General features: G+C 38.3%; 2 protein-coding genes across 3 annotated transcripts in view; one reads left to right on the top strand and one right to left on the bottom strand.

Annotated features, from left to right (window-relative positions):
• Positions 1-2,618: 2,618 nt before the first annotated feature.
• prdx3 (peroxiredoxin 3) lies at positions 2,619-13,509 on the bottom strand. Of its 2 annotated transcripts, none has more exons than XM_043712722.1 (7): positions 13,410-13,509; positions 12,661-12,787; positions 11,370-11,511; positions 8,937-9,072; positions 8,411-8,514; positions 4,562-4,727; positions 2,619-3,064 (listed from the first exon to the last, which is right to left on the bottom strand). In XM_043712722.1, exons 1-7 carry the CDS (start codon positions 13,422-13,424, stop codon positions 3,011-3,013), a joined length of 744 nt encoding a protein of 247 aa, XP_043568657.1. In that variant the 5' UTR covers positions 13,425-13,509; the 3' UTR covers positions 2,619-3,010. The 2 variants fall into 2 exon arrangements, with proteins under 2 accessions (XP_043568657.1, XP_043568656.1); XM_043712721.1 differs by having other exon boundaries at positions 13,401-13,505.
• Positions 13,510-13,587: 78 nt separating this feature from the next.
• lsm1 (LSM1, U6 small nuclear RNA associated) overlaps positions 13,588-17,689 on the top strand; it is a 22,284-nt gene continuing 18,182 nt past the window's right edge. Inside the window, exon 1 of the mRNA XM_043712723.1 lies at positions 13,588-13,683. Within this exon, the coding sequence (XP_043568658.1) occupies positions 13,638-13,683 (46 nt within the window). The 5' untranslated portion in view covers positions 13,588-13,637. The remainder of the gene's footprint in view (positions 13,684-17,689) is intronic.

The raw sequence follows: 17,689 nt of genomic DNA, 5'->3' as shown, positions 1-17,689 counted from the left end.
AAAACATTAATTCTGCTTCTCTAACCGTTATGCTGCTAGACCTATTAAGTTTTTCCAGCAACTTTGGATTTTATTTCAGATCGCCAGTCCCATAATAGTGTGCACACTTTGGGAGGTGGTAATGAAGTAGTAATGTCACTGGACTAGTTGTCCAGAGGCCCTAGCTAATTTGAATACAAATGGAGAATTTGAATTCAATAAAAAGTTGGGAAATTAAAAGCTTGCTTAATGGCAGCCATGTAACCATTGTCAATTGTTATTGAAGCACACCTGATACACTAATGCACCTTTGAAAGAGCATGGTCATTCTGCTCTATTTTAATCTTGTTAATTCAAGGAACCGGTCAGGAAAGTGTTTGGAATACTTCCCATACTTGCCTGGACGAGTGCAGCCCCAACACGATCAAGAGGCTTAACGCCATTCAGAACACAGCAGTCCATTCTTTGCCACCACAAATTCATTCCCTCCATCACTATACCATGGTAGAGTGCTGCAACTATCTGAGCTGCACTACAGAAATTCACCAAGCCTCCTCAGACAGCACCTTCCCAACCCATAATCACTACCACCTGGAAGTGGTATCTGGACAGCAGATATGTGGAATACAACCAACTAGAGGTTGCCCTCCAAGCCATTCACTCTCCAGACTTGGAGTCATTTCTTCAGTTTCAAAATCCTGGAATGCCTTCCTAACAGCACTGAGACTTAACATTCTAAGAAGCAAGTTCACAACAACCTTTTAAAGAATGGATAATAAATTCTGGCCCAGCCAATGGCATCCACAACTCAAACAAGTTGAGGAACTTAAAGGTTTAGAAGCAAATCAAAACGTCAAGGACGGAGTAGAAAATCAATTGAGAGAAGTAATTTGACAAAAGAGAAAGGTTTTTCAGAGGCACAGATAGTAGAAGCGTAGTCAGTAGAGGGTTGTGATGAATTAGGTACTAATAGATCTACACATGGAGGTAAATGTCATGGATGAGGTATGAATCAAAGAATGGCTACATTGTAGGAGCACAGAATGCCAGTCATGTCTAAACTGATTGTATGAGTTCCCTAGCCAGTCATACTTCCACCAGCCTTTTCTCTGTAGTTCTGCAACCTTTCTCTCTTCAGACAGTTACATGATTCCTTACTAAAAGCTATGATTAAATCAACCTAAGTCAAACTCAGTGGAAGGCAGTGACTCTTGGAAAGCTTAAAGATATTGGGAAACTGAGAATACGGACAGGCTGGTAGAACGGTCTGACATTTAGCAGATTAAGTTTAATAAAGAATGAGAAAAAGTAAAGAATACAATTCTGAAAAGTACAGAGCGAGAGTTATTTGTGCTTAAATCATTGAAGGTGTGGGATAAGTTGAACTGGTAAGGAGGTATGATATTCTGGTCTAACTACAAGTAATTGTAAAAAGCTCCTTGATCTCCAGTTCTGAGCACCATACAGTGAGTAGGTGGTGAAAACATTGGGCAAGGTGCACAAAGATTTAGGAAGATAACTCTAGGGATGAGGCACATGAATTTCATAGATGAAAGCTTGAAAAGGAAAGGTTAAAACCAGCTTTCACAAAAGGGTTTTGAAATCCTTGTGATTTGCCTGAGAGACACTGCTTCCAATGATGAAAGGACACCAATGCAAATTGAATGAAAAAAGAACCAACAGTAACTTGAGGTCCAACAGTAACTTGAGGAGAAATCTTTTTATACAGGTAGTGGTTAAGAATGCACAATGTGTTGGAGGTACAAAAATAGTGGCTACAATAGAAAAATTAGATAAACGCCTGGAGAGAAAAATTTTGTACGACTATGGGGCAAAGACTAAGGAATGGAACTAACTGATTTATTCTTGCAGAATGCCAGAGTCATGGAGGCTGAATAGATAACATTCGTGCTGCAACCATTTTATGATCCTATAGTTGTCATGCTGCAGAGATCCACTGCCAAAAATAATCCAAATGACAGAATTAGCTCAGCACAACAAGCTTTAAGTATTTAACTTGCAATCTATTTTTCCAATGCTTTGGATGTGGAAACTTGAGAGAATGTGGAGAAGGTTCACTAAGTTGTTGCCTGCTCGAGGCCATTGGCCATGAAGAAAGGTTTAAAATAAAAACTAGGATTGTTTTTGCTGGAAAGACAGCAGCTGGAAGGAGACCTTTTAGAGGTCTACAAAATTATGAAAGGCATAGATAGGTTGAATAGTCAGAGGCTTTTTTCACCCCCCACAGTTAAAGTTTCAATTGCAAGGGGGCATAGGTTCAAGGTGAAAAAGTTTAAGGGAGATGTGCGAGGGAGGTTTTTCCCTGCAGAGAGTGGTAGGACTTTGGGACGCATCACCAGAAGAAATGGGGAACCAGGCAATTTGGCGACATTTAAGAGGCATCTGGATGGTGACATGAATAGAGAGGGAAGAGGCGGATATGGACTGAATAAAGGCAGGTTTGTTTTTTAGTCTAGTTAGGACATTATGATCAGCACAGGCTTACAGGGCCAAAAGGCCTGTTCCTATGCTGTACTTCTCTTTTGTACTTTGTTAGCTAATGGTCTGAATTTCTGAAATACAACAACACATTCCTGAGCACTGTTGCAGCTTTAAAGAAATTAGAGGACAATGGAACATAAGCATTCATATCTTTATTTTGAGGCAGGCATGATAATGATATATTTTAAAAATCAAGTCAGTGGTTATTTAAACAATAAGTTTAAATGTAGAGCTCATAAAAAATAAATCTCAGGAGACAATCAATTTCTGGTACCTGGTTAGCTATCTCAATATTAGTTGTCACAATATATTGCCAGACCTTGTACATTTGGCTTTCTTCAAGACATGTCTTCTGAGAGAGAATTCAGTAGTGCTAGTACTTGATTTCATTCAAAATTACTAGACAGACATTTTAAATATAGTACTTTCTGAATTTTAAAAATCAGACAACCAACACTATTCCCTGGTTTAAAAACATTCAAAAAAAAATCCAAGCTGGAACAAGAATAGTAAGAATGAAATTTAGAGGCTACTCCTTGACCTTTGCAAAGTATTCCTTAGAACCTTTTGGGGAAGGCTTGATCTGTAAAATAAATCATGAACAAATTTATTACACTTAGTGAAACACATGTTTGCTATTAAAGTTATTTAATCTTTTAAAATTTAAGTTACAGGGTGCAGTATAAACATGGGAATTTGTAAGTGCAGATAGCTCAAGGCAGTTCAGAAATTTATTGGAAATGGTCATTGGTAATATACTGAAAGCCGTTGTCTTATATTGATTATGGTGAATACAATTGCAATCCCATTTCACCCTTTTGACTTTGGATCAATTGAGGAAGGAACTGAATGTAAATTAGTCAAATAAACAGTATAACCGTGCACAAAATATAGTATCAACACACAGCATGTGTTAAATAGCTTCAATTCCCCAATGCCAATGTCAATCAAGATATCACATTAAAAGGAGAAAGTGAGGACTGCAGATGCTGGAGTACCAGAGTTGAAAAATGTGCTGCTGGAAAAACACAGCAGGCCAGGCAGCATCCGAGGAGCAGGAGAATCGACGTTTCGGGCATAAGCCCTTCTTCAGGAGCCAAATAACTTCTCCAATAATGAAAATTGAGGAAGCAGTGTAAGCTTCCATTTTAATTATGCGGGATTTCTGTCCTAGTACCAGGATCTGACAACTGGATTGTTACTTTTGTTGGTAATCTTATGCGTAAACTTGTTGACTAAACTTTAATATGTCATGAACTACAGATTAGTATTGCCGATAGCAAGTTATAAACTGAATTACAGCAACTTTGGAGCACTGAAACAGCCTATGTTGCCAAAATAATCTATAACATTTAATACTGTAAAATCAAACCATTCTTCTTCACACAACTGTTTTAAAGAAAAGACAGTTGAAACTTTATTGCTGGAACAGCACAGCAGGTCAGGCAGCATCCAGGGAACAGGAGATTCGACGTTTCGGGCACAGGCCCTTCTTCAGGAATGGCCTGAAGAAGGGCCTGTGCCCGAAACGTCGAATCTCCTGTTCCCTGGATGCTGCCTGACCTGCTGTGCTGTTCCAGCAATAAAGTTTCAACTTTGATCTCCAGCATCTGCAGTCCTCACTTTCTCCTTAAAGAAAAGACACACCATTAAAGAAAGTTAGTCTTCTAAAGAAGGAATGTTCGATTTTACCTAAACCAACATACAAAAACTAGAGATTAAGATAAAAATGTACATTGTAAGAAAAGTTGTATTTAGCATAATCGTCATTAGTTTGAAGAGAGGAAGAGAGGAAATGCATCTTTAGCTCTGCTGGAAGGAGGAACAGTTGATGTCAGTGGTTATTGGGAGTATGTTAAAACACAGCTACATTAAATGGGAAATCTACTGATTTAAACAAGAAATTTGACATACATGTGGACATTTGAGGAATAACAAGGAAATAGAGATTTTGTAATACATGAAAATATTGTGTTCAAATCATTTGCAACAGAATTCTGGTTTTGCTTTTACACAGAACACAAAAAAAGCACAAACAATGCCATTTCATTAAATTGTAACACACTGAATTTGAACAAACCGTTGGAGAGTGAGGTGTCCAATCAGCTGGGCAAACTTCTCCGTGTGTTTCCACAAACTGGAAGGCCTTAACCAAACGTAGAGTCTCTTCAACACTGCGACCTACAGGCAGGTCATTGATGCCAATATGCTTGATAATGCCGTTTGTATCTATGATGAAAAGACCTCTGGAAAAATTGGAACATTTTAGATGTGAGTAAATGAGAAAATATAATTCTATAAATATCTGTTAGTAATGCATTGATCATATCTCAAATTTATAATGCGAAGAATTGTCACACTTCTATTCAAGCATCGTTAAACTGAAACGAGTTGAAAACATACCTGAAGTGTTTCAGTGATGGGGAAAAAGCATTAATGTTTAAAACTGAGTATAGGCAATAGATAGAACACAATGCTAGCACATGGTTGTTTTAATTCTGAATCTGAAGTTCAAGCGTTGTTCAAACTGAAATTAAATCTTCGACACCTGATAAAGTGCCTTAAGTTGCTGAAGAAAAAGCTACTTGTAATTTAGGTCAGAGGGAAAGCTGTCAACATCGAGTCACAGAATAATTGATATGGAAGGTTACAATCATGCAGTTAAAGTTATTCAAGGTCACTGGTTGAGATACACTATTGCTTCATGAGATGCTTTACACTGCAATGGCAAACGCAAAGTGCCATATGAGCAAATTCCCCTTTGGCAGCAATGATAAAGTATGTGATAACAAAATTGATATGCATGTTACATAGACAAAATTTGGCAACATAGAAAGGAATTGTTGAGAATAAGTATTTGTCACTTCTTCAGTAAGCACTTAACCATCAACTTTTGATAAATGTGGCAGACGTAAGCATATTGTGCTTTAAGTGATAGTTACAGATGCCAGAAAACTTTAATAGACTTGTAATGTTTCTATCAGGTTCTAGGAGATTTGACAGGAGACACTGAGGATGCAAGTCTTCTCTTAAAATGACGCGATTCATGAATAGGCAGTTTGAGTGAGAACAGAATGAGGGATTGCTTATTCTGCTTTTGCAGCCTTTATTCTGTGAATTCATGGAATGCTGGAGCACAGAACAAAGCCTTTCAGTTCATTATGCCCATACCAGCACTTGAAAGGAGCTGGACTTCCCCCATCTTTAACCTTACCTCAAAGTTTTTATCCATACATTAAATCCTTTCTGAAATATTTCCATCATTCTTCCACGTAGTGGATTCCAGATCATTAGGACTCACTACATACGAAAGGTTTCTTTTTAGATAGGGTATGTTTGCCAACAACCTAATGCCTGGATCCTCCATTACCAATCCTACTGTTGAGGAAAAATTGTTTTGATATCTACTCCATTAAAATACATGTTCTCGAAACTGCTTTAAGCCTGCTAAAGCACTCACATCCAAATGGTTTCTTGTGTAGCACATTCAAGACTTAGTTCTAGGATTCAGAAGCATCACTACACTTATCCCATTCTATTCTAAAACTTTGCACAATCACATCTACTGATGGCTACTCGTTAGGAAAACTGATCTTCCTCAACCTTTTGCCATTGGAAAATTGACCCTCTTTTTCTCACCTTTGTTGCACCATGTGAGCTTGTTCTGCCAACCTCCACAAACCTGCATCCACAACTTTTTTTTGAATAGTTTAAGAATTAATTGCAACAGTGTCAAGGGGTCCACATGCTGATGGCTTACAATCACGAGCACATGTCAGTTGTGTGCTTGGTTGTTGGACTCTCAGATGTAAGCTACATCTACAAAGTAGCATTTCTGCTTAATCTAGACAAACACTTCTGAGCAGTGATGGATTAGTGCTGCACAGCTGACAATGGGGGACATACGATATAGTGCAAGGTCTTTCTTTATCACTGCATGACAAGGCATTAATTCCAACATACATAGTTAAAAACAGAAATGGAAATTTCACTTAAGTGGAGTAAAACTATAAATGTGCAAAAAAAATGAGAACCGCATCATTCAATTTCAGGTAGGAACAGAATATTAATAAAACAGTGTACAATTCTGGCAGAACAGAAAAAAATGCCAATTAAAAGTTAACTTTTTTCTGCAAATTCCTATTGTAATGTGTAGTTAGTAAAAACTCTATCTTCTAAAAATTTGTGGAGATGTGGAAAAAGACTGCCAATCAGCCTGAGTCAAGAGCTTTCATTTCAATCTGCAACCAAACAAGTTTTAAAATTCAAAATTTAAATTCAGATTTAAATTCAAGCTGAGACTAATGAAATAAAGCACAGGTTCAATTCCTGCTCTGCTTAAGGCAGAATGGGCACATGCCTCCTAGCTCTGCCCCGACAATCTACCATGCACAAATCTGTTAAGGAACGTGGCTGAGGACAAAATTATCAGAAGGTAATGAGCCAACAGCCGGTCTTTGGGCAGGACACAAAAGGGAATAGAGGTGAGGAAAATAATAAAAAAAAACTTGCACACCTTTTACATTGTCAGAAAATTCCAAAATGCTTACAACAGTGCACTTTTCAAATATAATTATTTAGGCAAAGTCACAAACATTATGTATATAGAGTGAAGCTCTACATATGGACTATGAATATGTATCCTCAAAAGATCAGTTTATGATTATTTTGAGGGAGGGAAGAAAATTGTAAGACCACTTGTGTCTACCTAAAGCAGCAGAATTAACAAATCTAAAAGATAGCACCACCAACAATGCAACAAACTCCGTTATAGTAGTGCAAGAAAGCAAGCAAAAAAAAATTTGCCAATCTTTGGAACAGAGGTTGCTGATGCTTGGTTTTAACAGCATACTAATCTATAGCTCCTACTGATCCAGCCTGCTGGCTTGAGAAAACTATTATATTGGAGGAGTGTTCCATTTCGCAAGTCACAATACCACAGATTTTAATAACCTATGTCAGGCTCTACCTTAGTTGCACATCATTGTCCTGATATTTTTTTTTTATGTTCAGTAAGATTACATTAGGTGATTTTAAATGGTTTTCATGGGACATCGCATCGCTGGCTAAGACAACATTTATTGCCTATCTCTATTTGCCCTTAAAGCAGTGGTGAGTTGCCTTCTTAAACCACTGCAGATCATTTGGCATTGGAAGACCTACAATGCTGTTAGGAAGGGAAATTGATAAAACCTGTCTGTTATTTGTTGGTTTATCATGTGAGAATTTTTCCAATATGACTGCCATTAGACAGGCTAAGCAGCCATCAATATTCCTAGAGTCTTCCTACATCTAACACTACACTGCATTTCTCAATGCTAAGGTTCGTGACATCATGTGGACAGCTCAAGGTCAATGATAAAAGATAATGACTTCATCAGTGAGTGCTCGACCTGGACCAAATTAAATAGTTTTTACTGTCAATATCCAAACATATCTGCAAGCTTGAAAACACAGGTTGGAAGGCAGGCCTTTTTATCTATTTGCAAGCAACTAATCAGAACAAATTCCAATACTATTAGATTTGCTACAGTATGGAAACAGGCTCTTCAGCCCAACAAGTCAACACCGACCCTTCGAAGAGTAACCCATCCAGACCCATTCCCCTACCCTATATTTACCCCTGACTAATGCACCTAACACTATGGGCAATTTAGCATGACCAATTCACCTGACCTGCACATCTTTTGTATTGTGGGAGGAAACCAGAGCACCCCGGAGGAAACCCATGCAGACATGGGAAGAATGTGCAAACTCCAGTGTCCTTGATGACATACATTAAACTGCTTTAAAAAAAGTGTCCTCAATCTCAACTTGTACCTCATTATTACAACTATATCAATTAATTCCACTACCATTGAGGTAGTCAAGAGTGAAATTAGACCACTGTTTCCATTCTGTTTAACCTGCAACAATGAAAACCTCTTACCTCAGTGCAATACCAGCGTTTTCCAATAACACCCCATAATCGCGAGAGATCTGCTTTGTTATATCAGACAGCAGTGGTATATGCATATGCCCTAGACCTCCGCTCTGAATTGAGAGAACAAAGGAAAGTTACCAAAAACAAACTAAAAAGGAAAATTTACTTCCTATTGCTGAAGTTACTACTTTAAAAATTTTATACTAAGTACAAATAAATTTGAGAATTTGTGATTACTGTGCCTGACTTTCTATAAAGACTAATATCAACAATACTATTTTCAGACACCACCAAAAATATCATTTTTATCATTAATGCTTGATAAGACATTCTTTCCTTTCCAAAACTAATTTTGAAACAAATTCAATAATCTGAGAGTTTGAAACAGCAATTATTGTTTAGCAGTTATCTTATTCAAATACTAACTTTATAGAACTACTGCAACTGAAACACAGCTGAAATTCAAATTTTTCTAAAATGCAAATAAACTTCAAAGGTCCAGATGTATAAATCTTCATCTTTCCTTCCATACCTTTCTCGGAGTGTTGATCCAGGCAAGGTGAGAGAAATGAGAGTCTACAGAAACACCAATTACTTCACAGTTTACATCATGGAATTCATTTGCTTTGTTACTGAATGCAACAATCTCAGTTGGACAAACAAATGTGCTGCAAAAATAAATTTGAGAAAAAATTAAGTGTAAGATCATGCAGTCTTTTTAATCAACTAATAATAACCAGAATAGTAAAAGGTAAACCTGGTTAAAAGAAAATCCATTATGTCTTAGATTCTAGCAAACATTTAATAGGTCAAACACAAATACATTTGTTTTATTTGCACAATTGTATTTTTAAAAGTGGTTCATAAACTGCAACTTGAACTCTGGAATCTGTGTCCACATATCTATGGCATAAAATATAGTATTGGGAAAGAAAGAAAAAAGCAATAGGCAAAGTTTACGACAAATAGATTTCACTGTAGATGAATGTGAGGTCACCCGTTTTGGATGTAAAAAGGGATAAAACGAAGTACCATCAAAATGATGCACAGTCAGAAATAGAGATCCAGAGAGATTTGGGTCTCCGTGCAAATAACTTAAAATTTTGTAGCAGCAGAAAGTAACAATAAAAAAAAATGCCAACTTTCTATTTAATCCAGAGGATTATACAAAAGGAGTAGACGTTTTGGTATAGCAAAGCATAGCTCTAGTTAGACCATACCAACACTAAGACAAGTCTGGGCATCACACCGAGGGAAAAATATAGAGGCCTTGGAAGGAGTATAGGTTAAATTAGCCAGATGATACAGACAGTCCAACAGTTAACTTACTACATTACATAAACTAAGATTGTATTCCTTAGGATTTATATTTGAGGTGTTTGAATCAAGTTTTCAAGATATTAAGGGAACAGATGGGATAAATTAGGAGTCATAAGTTATAATATAGAACATGAAAAGAGTGGTCGAAGTTTAGACTTTTCTTCTGGTAATTGATGTTTGATCATTTGTGGAGGGATATGGGGATATATACAAACTTCAGCAGGTTTATTTTAGGTACCTTTCCTCTGTTTGTTATTTCAACACAGAATGGAGGACTAGGGCAGACACATGCAATTAGGTCGCAAAGCGGCCTTAGTCCCATTGAATGGTGGAACAAAATTAATGGCTGAAAAAGATCGTGTGCACTCAGAGAAAAGGCAGACATAATAATGAGAAGGAAAAGTACCTAAATGCCTCAACAACTGCCCAATTGGTCTTTAGGAACTACACATGACTACGTTCAATGCATTATTTTGTTCAATTTTAGAAGTACTTATCATTCATTGGCATTTATTACTCTTAAAGTGTGAGGCATATTTAGTACAACGTTTAATTTACAATATTTAGAAAATGTGCCAATACTAATGGGGCACTTATTTTTCCATTTTTAATAAAAGTGCTATTAAAATCTTAAACTCAGTGGCCATTGAAAAGGAGCTATTTAGTAAACAGGGTTAAACAATCTAAAAGCTGTTTTGAAAACATATATGTACAGATTTCAGCAGGTTCATCTCCAAAAAAGTCAGAAGTGTTTGATGTGGGAAAGCCATCAGGATTGCTCAAGTGTGAATAATTGAGAAAAAAGCCCCAAGATCAGAAAACAATATATCATTTACAACTTCATAAAAACTGCCTGTAGAAATCTGATTATTTTTATGTAACATTTAATTTCTGGTCAACTTCCTAAATATTGCAAAACAAACTCGTGCATAATAAACCAGCAATTCTAAATACCTTCAACAGTGTTGTTAAATACATTTAATTCTGCATAAAAAAAACAATATTTTATTTTTCACTTGCTGTACTACAAGCATGACTGGAATGCAGACCAGAGATTACAACAACTATTCCATCCCTACAAAAATGAACATTTGAGCCAGGAAATTAAAAGTAGAAAGGTAGCCATGCATTATTGCTTATTTGGTGGGGTTAGTTTGACAGTTATTGTGTGGAATAGGGATTCAGAATGGAATAAAACAAAGTTACAGGTCAGAACAAACAAAAACAGAAGTGAAAGCTGATAAAGAAAGTAACAGAATAACCAAAAACTGTACACAAGTTAAAAATCATAGATTAAACAAACCCCACCCACAAAGTAGTATGAGTAATCAAGGTATGGAAGCACAACAGTTGTTCTTCCCTGAAAAATGTACTCCACCCATCATTTGCCTAATATTTTCAGAACAGATAGACAAGATGTGCAAGGCCATCTCCTCCTCAACTGAGCAAAACAGTGTAATTTCTGTCGTGACTAAAACTACCCTCAGAAAATAATCGAAACAAAAAAACTGTTTGTATGCATTAGAATTGGTCTTAAGGTGCCGAGAAATTTTGAAAACTACAAAATGAGAGAGAAATGTGGCAAAAAAGTTTCTTCCTCTTAAAATAAAACTTCTTAGCAAATTCAGATACCAAGGTTACTTACAAATCCAAAGGATAGAAGAAAATGACGAGATATTTTCCTTTGTAGTCATCCAAATTGATCTCTTTGAACTCACCATTGGCCACAGCAGTGCCCTTGAAAAATGGAGCAGGTTGGGTAACAGCAGGAGTAAAGTTTGAATAAGCTGGAAGGTACAAGGGCCAATTATCTACACTCTTCCTATTAACCACACAATTACACACAAAGAACATTTGCATGAATATTCATATCCTTAGTATGCCTGCACAAAAGAATACTTTTAGAATTGCTACATAGAAACATCAATTAGCATTCTCTGGAATGTGAAAATATGATCCTCACAAGAGAAAATACTAACCAAGAGATCAGAAAGAGGTAATACACACTAACAAAACATAAAGCAATATTTTTCACAAAGTGGAGTTTTAAAATATAATTCTAAAAAAAATACAAAACACTGGAATACCATCATTTTCTACAAAGGCAAATCTTGTTAATTCAGAAAATGGTCATTTTGCAATAAATTAAGAGTGGAATACATTCCAAGTACTATTTAATTAATCACTTAAAAAAAAGTCTTGTTAGACAAATCAGGAACAATATTTCAGTACTTTTGGGGAAGATTAGTAAACCAATTAAAAACCCAAATGGTGCATCATAGCAAGTTACTCAATATTCAAAATTCAATCACATTCTGTTTACTAGTTCACACCAATATGATACTGGGAATGGAATAAGAAAGCAGATAGATCCAATTTGTGGGGTAAGCACAATGATGCCCATTGCGAACTCATGGAACTACGACTATGTTTATTAGAGAAGTGCAGGCTTAGAGGTGATTGTAAAATAACAAAGTAAACAGATTTTGTCCAACTGGATAGGTAATTTGAAAAGCTACCAAGGTGATATCATTTAGAGTACCTGTATTTGCAAGGCCAAAGTGAGATTACATGGCAAAGGAAGAGTGTTTCAAGGCATAAAACGTTAACTGTGGAGTAGCTGATAACAAAGACTTGATTTACTATTGTCTCCCAAAGCTTGTCAGATTCCCTTACAACACAGAGACTAATCTCAGTCCTATCATTAAATTGTCCAGTTCTATTCCATATTTTGTTTCTTCCAGAAAATGGATACAGGTTTGATGACAGTGTCTGTTGCTGCATTAATTTGAAATTCTTGCTTATTAGTGCTGGCGAATTTAGCTATAAAAATCAATCTGCTTCCATTCAGTCTGAAGTGAAAGGCTCAGTTTAATGATTTTCACTCAAACTAGCCAAGGTCATTTTAGGACAGCTTAGCTTCCCAGAGTACTTACTTGTACTGAAATTGCATTTATGATTTATGAAACATGCTGAACTCCGCCAGCTTGTTGCATTTTGCTGTATGTAGTGCAGTCGGAGAGCCGCAGAAACTCCCCTGGCGAATAAGCATGCTCGAGAAAACTACAAAATCAACAGAAACAGAGCAGACAAGAAATTACACCAACTGAAAGTACATTTAGATAAATATTACATTTATGTTTCTGGCAGACACAAAGATAAATAAAACCATACGCTCACAGTAGCCTAGCTCCCCAAACAAATTAAATTAAGTGATAAGAAATTCAGATCACTTCATATCGTTTAACCTGGCAAAACAAAAAAGCAGAGAGATGTTGGGGGTGGAAAAGGGAAGGTTGACCTTCAGCAACTGCACGGCAGGAATTAAAGGCAGGCAGATTGCCTCCTGATGCTACTCCAGTGAACACGAGGAGTCATGTCGCCATGTGATTGAGCTAAAGCTGGTCCCGCGCAATCACAACGCGGCACGGAGCTAAAAAAACACACAAACTCCAAGTCTCTGTCGAGAGGGACAAGACACATTGGAACGTCCAGGGCGTGGGACATTGACAGAGCAGCGAGTGGCCACAGTGTCCAGTAAACACTATCGCAGCGCGCGGCACTCATAAATAGGGACGCTTAAAGATCAAAAAATAAAGTCAGCATACAGAGATAACCGAGAATTCGCAATGACCTAAATCAGAGAGAAATAAAAAAAAAGAGTTCTTCCCCTCACCCGACTCACAGCTACCGCCGCCATCTTGGTGCCCACAGCCCCACCCCCTCCAGCAGAAACCTGTTGCCCCTAATAATGACGGTCAACAATAAAATCAAAAAATTCCCACAGTCAATAACACTGAGTCCGCGATACATCAAATAGAAATAAAACAAACAAAAATAAACAGAAGGAGACGCCTACTCAACCAATCGGATGTGACGTCACCGGTCTCGCCCCTATTTCCGGAGGAGCAAGATGAACTACATGCCAGGAACAGCCAGCCTGATAGAGGACATTGACAGTAAGGGAATATACTCTATTATCATCATCATCACAGGGAGTTACAGTGAGCCTGATTGAGGACATTGACAGTAAGGGAATATACTCTATTATCATCATCACAGGGAGTTACACTCAGCCTGATAGAGGACATTGACAGTAAGGGAATATACTCTATTATCATCATCACAGGGAGTTACAGTAAGCCTGATAGAGGACATTGACAGTAAGGGAATATACTCTATTATCAACATCACAGGAATTACAGTCAGCCTGATAGAGGATATTGACAGTAAGGGAATATACTCTATTATCATCATCACAGGGAGTTACACTCAGCCTGATTGAGGATATTGACAGTAAGAAAATATACTCTATTATCATCATCATCACAGGGAGTTACAGTGAGCCTGATTGAGGACATTGACAGTAAGGGAATATACTCTATTATCATCATCATCACAGGGAGTTACACTCGGCCTGATTGAGGACATTGACAGTAAGGGAATATACTCTATAATCATCATCACAGGGAGTTACAGTCAGCCTGATAGAGGACATTCACAGTAAGGGAATATAGAGCTGAAAATGTGTTGCTGGAAAAGCGCAGCAGGTCAGGCAGTATCCAAGGAACAGGAGAATCGACGTTTCGGTCATAAGCCATTCTTCAGGAAGGGCTGTTCCTTGGATGCTGCCTGACCTGCTTCGCTTTTCCAGCAACACATTTTCAGCTCTGATCTCCAGCATCTGCAGTCCTCACTTTCTCCAGTAAGGGAAAATACTCTATTATCATCATCACAGGGAGTTACAGTCAGCCTGACAGAGGACATTGACAGTAAGGGAATTCCTGAAGAAGGGCTAATGCCCGAAACATCGATTCTCCTGTTCCCTAGATGCTGCCTGACCTGCTGCGCTTCTCCAGCAACACATTTCCATCAGTAAGGAAATATACTCTATTATCATCATCACAGGGAGTTACAGTCAGCCTGATAGAGGACATTGACAGTAGGGGAATATACTCTATTATCATCATCACAGGGAGTTATAGTCAGCCTGATAGAGGACATTGATAGTAAGGGAATATACTCTAATCATCACAGGGAGTTACAGTCAGCCTGATAGAGGACATTGACAGTAAGGGAATATACTCTATTATCATTACCCAGGGAGTTATAGTCAGCCTGATAGAGGACATTGATAGTAAGGGAATATACTCTAATCATCACAGGGAGTTATAGTCAGCCTGATAGAGGACATTGACAGTAAGGGAATATAGCTTAAAAATGTGTTGCTGGAAAAGCGCAGCAGGTCAGGCAGCATCAAAGGAGCAAGAGAATCGACGTTTCGGGCATAAGCCCTTCTTCAGGAATGCTTATGCCCAAAACGTCGATTTTCCTGCGCCTTTGATGCTGCCTGACCTGCTGCGCTTTTCCAGCAACACATTTTTAAGCTCTGATCTCCAGCATCTGCAGTCCTCACTTTCTCCTAGTAAGGGAATATACTCTATTATCATAGGGAGTTACACTCAGCCTGATAGAGGACATTGACAGTAAGGGAATATACTCGATTATCATCATGGGGAGTTATAGCCAGTTTGATGGAGGACTTTGACAGTAAGGGAATACAGTATCATCATCATGGGGAGTTATAGCCAGTCTGATAGGTAACATCTTCAGTGCGCCTCCCGCTGAAGCACTGGTGATGTATCCTGTTTTCTATTTATATGTTTGAGTTTCATAGGGTGATTGAATCATTTCCTGTGGTGACAGCATTTCCCATGGTGATTTCATTTCCTGTTCTTTTTCTCAGGGGGTGGTAAATGGGGTCCATGTTGATGTGTTTGTTTCGGTTAGAATGCCATGCTTCTCGCAATTTTCATGCATGTCTCTATTTGGCTTGTCCTAAGATGGATGTCTCAGTCGAAGTGGTGTCCTTCCTCATCCGTATGTAAGGATACTAGTGAGCGTGGGTCATGTCGTTTTGTGGCTACTTGATGTTCATGTATCCTGTTGGCTAGTTTTCTGCCTGTTTGTCCATTCTAGTGTTTGTTACACTTTTTGCAAGGTATTTTGTAAATGTCATTAATTTTGCTTGTTTGTGTTAGGGTCTTTCAAGTTCATTAGCTGCTGTTTTAGAATGTTGGTGGGTTTGTGGGCTCCCATGATGCCAAGAGGTCTCAGTAGTCTGGCAGTCATTTCTGATATGTCTTTGATGTAGGGGAGAATGACTAGGGTTTCTGAACATGTTTTGTCTGCTTGTTGCTGAGAAATCAGTGGACTGTGTTCATAGAGTACGTGTTCTTTTTGAATACACTGTATAGCTGACTTTCCTCTGGCCTGCGTAGTTCCTCTGTGCTCGAATGCAGCTTTGTTTGTGGATGTTGGGACGATTGCTTCTGTGGTGCAATATTTGGTCTGTATGTGTTGTTTTCCTGTAGATGCTGGTTTGAAGTTCCCCAATGGCTGTTTGCTCTACTGCAACGTTTAGGAATGGTGGTTTCTTTTTTGTTATTGTTTTTCTCCTCTTTTTAGTGAATTTTATGCCAGTAAGGGTATTCTTGATGGTCTTGAAGGTTTCCTCTCATCCTTCAGACAAACTGATGGAACACCCATGGGATCTCCAATGTCAGGGTTCTTAGCAGTGGCAGTAATGCAGAGACTTGAACAAACACTTCTGCCAACCATCCAACCCAAAGTTTTGGATCCGCGATTTGGATGACACCTTTGTCATCACTAAATGAAACTAATTAGAGGAAACCTCTAACAGCAAACACATTGACTTGGATCCTGTTTATCACCCTCTGAGAAAAAGAACAGGAAATTATGTCATCGCAGGAAATGACACCACCAACCCTAGGAAACTCAAACATGTAAATAGAGAGCAGGCTATACCACCAGTGCTTCATTAGGAGGCTCATTGAAGACGTTACCTAGTATGGTGATGAAACATCTGAAAAAGAACATTCTAGCTCAGCGAGCAAACCTACGTTCAGTAGCCAGTCTAATAGAGGGCTATTGACAGCAAGGGTATATGCTCAATTATCATCATACCAAGCTTTAGCTAGTCTGATAAAGGGCATTGACAGTCAGGGAATAGATTGAGTTATAGTCAAGTTGAGTTGTAGTCCATCTGATGGAGGAGATTGAAGTCAGTTATCATCATGTTGACAAGTAGTCGATCCAATAGTGGACATTTATAGGCAGGGAAAGTGCTCAATTATTATCTTGTTGAACTGTAATAATTCTGATACAGAATGTTGATAATAAGGGCAGATACTCAATTATCAGTATGTCAAACTGCAGTCACACTGATAGAGAATATTTACAGTAAGGTCATAGACTCAATTATTATCATGTTGACCTGTAGCCAGTCTGTTGGAGACATAGAAAGTAAGGGAGATGACTCGATTATTGTCATGTTGACTTATAGTCTGTCTCACATATGATGTGGACAGTACAGAATGTACTCCATAGTCATCATAGCACACTATAGCCAGTGATTTGGGACATGGAAATAGAGTCATAGAGATGTACAGCATGGAAACAGACCCTTCGGTCCAACATGTCCATGCCGACCAGATATCCCAACCCAATCTAGTCCCACCTGCCAGCACCCGACCCATATCCCTCCAAACCCTTCCTATTCATATACCCCATCCAAATGCCTCTTAAATGTTGCAATTGTACCAGCCTCCACCGCTTCCTCCGGCAGCTCATTCCATACATGTGCCACTCTCTGTGTGGAAAAAATTGCCCCTTAGTTCTCTTTTATATCTTTCCCCTCTCACCCTAAACCTATGCCCCCTAGTTCTGGACTCCCCAACCCCAGGGAAAGGACTTTGCCTATTTACCCTATCCATGCCCCTCTTAATTTTGTAAACCTCTATATGGTCACCCCTCAGCCTGCGACGCTCCAGGGAAAACTGCCCCAGCCTGTTCAGCCTCTCCCTATAGCTCAAATCCTCCAACCCTGGCAACATCCTTGTAAATCTTTTCTGAACCTTTACAAGTTTCACAACATCCTTCCGA

The sequence above is a fragment of the Chiloscyllium plagiosum genome, chromosome 22 (genome assembly GCF_004010195.1).
Source record: "Chiloscyllium plagiosum isolate BGI_BamShark_2017 chromosome 22, ASM401019v2, whole genome shotgun sequence".
NCBI lineage: Eukaryota > Metazoa > Chordata > Chondrichthyes > Orectolobiformes > Hemiscylliidae > Chiloscyllium > Chiloscyllium plagiosum.
This window is presented reverse-complemented; position numbering and strand designations above follow the sequence as displayed.

Bases quoted from the DNA above. Each gene is read 5' to 3' on its own strand.
- prdx3 (XM_043712721.1), bottom strand. From the start codon at position 13,424: ATGGCGGCGGTAGCTGTGAGTCGG. The intron at 4,728-8,410 runs GTAAGAGGTTTT...CAATTTTTCCAG, and splicing joins AACGCTGGTATTGCACTGAG to AGGTCTTTTCATCATAGATA. The intron at 3,065-4,561 runs GTTTGTTCAAAT...TTTATTTTACAG, and splicing joins GGACACCTCACTCTCCAACG to ATCAAGCCTTCCCCAAAAGG.